The sequence below is a fragment of the Colletotrichum jinshuiense genome, chromosome 9, assembly GCF_051148585.1.
Source record: "Colletotrichum jinshuiense chromosome 9, complete sequence".
Taxonomy (NCBI): Eukaryota; Fungi; Ascomycota; class Sordariomycetes; order Glomerellales; family Glomerellaceae; genus Colletotrichum; species Colletotrichum jinshuiense.
In genome coordinates, this window is record NC_139316.1 from 2,616,528 (window position 1) to 2,619,492 (window position 2,965).

At 53.0% G+C, this 2,965-nt stretch overlaps 1 protein-coding gene across 1 annotated transcript; it reads left to right on the plus strand.

Moving 5' to 3' along the window:
• Positions 1-1,526: 1,526 nt before the first annotated feature.
• EsH8_IX_000697 (Homeodomain-like protein) lies at positions 1,527-2,423 on the plus strand (the record flags this gene model as incomplete). The annotated part of the gene is made up of 1 exon (XM_083267033.1): positions 1,527-2,423. One exon carries the CDS (start codon positions 1,527-1,529, stop codon positions 2,421-2,423), a length of 897 nt encoding a protein of 298 aa, XP_083130598.1.
• Between the last annotated feature and the right edge of the window lie 542 nt (positions 2,424-2,965).

The following is a 2,965-nucleotide window of genomic DNA, read 5'->3' on the forward strand; positions in this document are numbered from 1 at the left end:
ATCCTGGCATCATCCTGGCATCAGATCAGAGAATCCTGTCCAACTGGGTCTCTGGCGTTGGCTTGGCTTGGGCTGTGGCTTGAGCCGGGGCCGCTTCGAGGGCCAGGGACAGGCCCAGTACCCAAGGCAAGAACAAGGATCCTGGTTAGGATCATAACCGGGACCGGGACAGGCGTACGAGCCGGGGGGGCGAGGTGGGAGAAACAGAGACAGGCCGGGGCCAGGGGTGTGTCTCGAAGGGAAATAGCCGTAAGTCAGTCCGTCAGTCGAAAGTCTTTCCTACCGTCTGGGTTTGGCTTAGGTGCTGGGATGTCGATGAAAATGGACTAGCCTTCATCCCCCCGTCTTTGCTATTTACTGTAAATTTGGTGTCTGCAGTTGGTGTTGTTGTTGCTGGTGCTGGGCTTTGAGCCTGAAGGATGAGCGGCTCGTTGGTTACGGATACCTCACCCTGTCGTGTCGGGTACGTTCCCAGGCAGACCCAGGCCGCCCCGTACCGCACGCGATGGAGGTGATCTCCCACTTGCCCACCCAATCCACCTCAGCGTGCTGGGCCTGGATTTCTGGACCTGCGTTGGGCCAGGATCTGGGCCTGGGCCTTCTCTGCCTCCGCCTCTCTCTCTCACACACACACACACGCACACCTTTCTCGTCATCTCTTCCACTAGGTTGCACAAAAAAAAAACCGTGACGGATACAGTTCGAACTGAGGGCCCCTCCGCCCCCTCTTAGCTGTACCCCCCTTAAACATCTCCACACCTCTAGCCCCTGATCCAAGGTACACATCCAAGGTACCTTGCCTAGGCATAGTATCTATCGTCTTCGCCTTGTACTGGACTGAACTACCTACCTAGCCACCTGAGCTACGATGCAGTTTGTTGAGTCTCACACCCCCCTCCTCTATGCAACTCATCCCCCCACCCAGACAGGAAAGGCGTCTACCCTCTTCCAGCTCTATCGGATCGTGCCTTTGGTGCTGATGCTTTGCTACATACCCTGCAGCACCTTGCCTTACTTGGTGCTGGTCGGGGATTTACAAGAACCGTCGCTCCACGCACCATCATCACATCCTTTCTACCTCCCGTTCTTCTTCCTACCCTCTAACCAGGTTCATTCCAAACTTTAACCTTTCTTTTTCTTCCGTTGTCCCCATGCCCTCCAATTTTACTCTTGGATTCGCAGACATCTCCTTCTGAGCGCACTGCCTCTTCTACCTCTGCACGTTGTCTCTCGGCCACGCTGCTTCCACCTGCTCAACCACATATATACGCAGACATCCCACGCCCATCCAAGACCTCATTCAGCCTCTTCACTCCCACCATCAAACCGTCTCTTCATATAACCATTGCATATACTCTAGACGCCCACCAGGACATCAAGCATCATCACCGGCCCATACATCTCCCCCTAATACTTTTGTCGACTATCATTTCCCACTATCGCAACTATTGCTTCCGCTCTTGCCACATTACTTTTCAGCCTTCGTTTATTCTCGGCCTTGCCACTACCACATCGTCATCGTTACAATGGCTTCCCAAAGGAGAGGACCGTGGTCACAACAAGAAGACGCGTACCTGATGCAGCTTGTCAACGACCAGGGCCCTCTGAATTGGGTACGGATTGCCCAGGCCTTGGGGACGCGGACACCAAAGCAGTGCAGAGAGCGATTTCACCAAAACCTCAAGCCCACTCTCAACCACGAGCCCATCACCCCCGAAGAAGGTGCCCAAATAGAGTTGCTGGTCAACGAGATCGGCAAAAGATGGGCAGAGATTGCGCGACGTTTACATGGCCGCAGTGACAACGCCGTCAAGAACTGGTGGAACGGAAGCCAGAACCGTCGTAAGCGTCACGACCGCCGTAGAGCCAACCAGGGCAGCTCCGGCTATGACGACCGGAGATATGGCCACTCTACTTTCCAACGACCAGCCCTCACCATCAACTCCCACGCTGCCTCGCTCCCGTTTCCAAGGCATGGCATGTCTTCCCCGGTCTCCCCTACCTTCTACGGCCATGGCCAGCCCTACTACCAACTAGAGTCGCCCCTTCCATCCCCAAACTCTACCTCATCCCCCGGTAGCGACACACTTGATGGCGAGGCATCTACAATGTCGGACATTGCTTCCAGCTATACAACGTCTCCTCAGTGCCTGTCGAGAGGCACGTCACCGTCCATCCAATTAGCTCCTCTCCGTATGGACGATAACTCGGCTCCGAGATCATTGCCACCCTTTGGCAGCCTTTTGCACGCTTCGAGCGAAAGGAAGGAAGCTGGTCACATTCGTTTACCTTCTCTTCCATCGCACCTCTTGACCGCACCCAACTCGCCTGTAGGGACAGCCGTATCGCACGCGCTGCCGCCGCCATCGCCTTCGGCAGCAGACAAAGACTCCAGAATGGATGTCTCTACGCTACTCGGCTGAGCCATTTTTCTTACCTATTTCTTTGCCTTTGCCAAGCGCAACTTCAATGTACACAGGTACACTGTATCAAGAATGTACGGGTTAAAAGGCGCAGCTATATAATGGGTGGGATATCTGACGAGCTGAGCACCAGACCAAAAAAAAATTTGGCGTCCTTTTTTTTCTTTTTTTTTAAAGTTGGTTTAATACCCCAGCGAGGGGACGGCGCATTTGGGAGACCTGATATATGATGAAGGTCTAGCATGGAATATTGAGGTTGCAGAGATTCAGGAACAGAATCACACCATGTACCTCTCTGATTTACATATACGCACAAAGATGCGGAAAACTTCCAATAATCAAAACGTTGCTGAGCATATCCTAGACTCTTTGCACATACGACTGTGCACATGCTATGTGCGTCTCGGCGTTGAGTGCAAATGCTCTCTTCACCCATCCCCCGATTTATTTCAACTTCATTGGTTAACAAATAAATTTGTGATTAAATTCCAACGTGGTTCCAATAGATACTGTCTGTGGTCAGCAGCGTCTGGGCTGGTGTT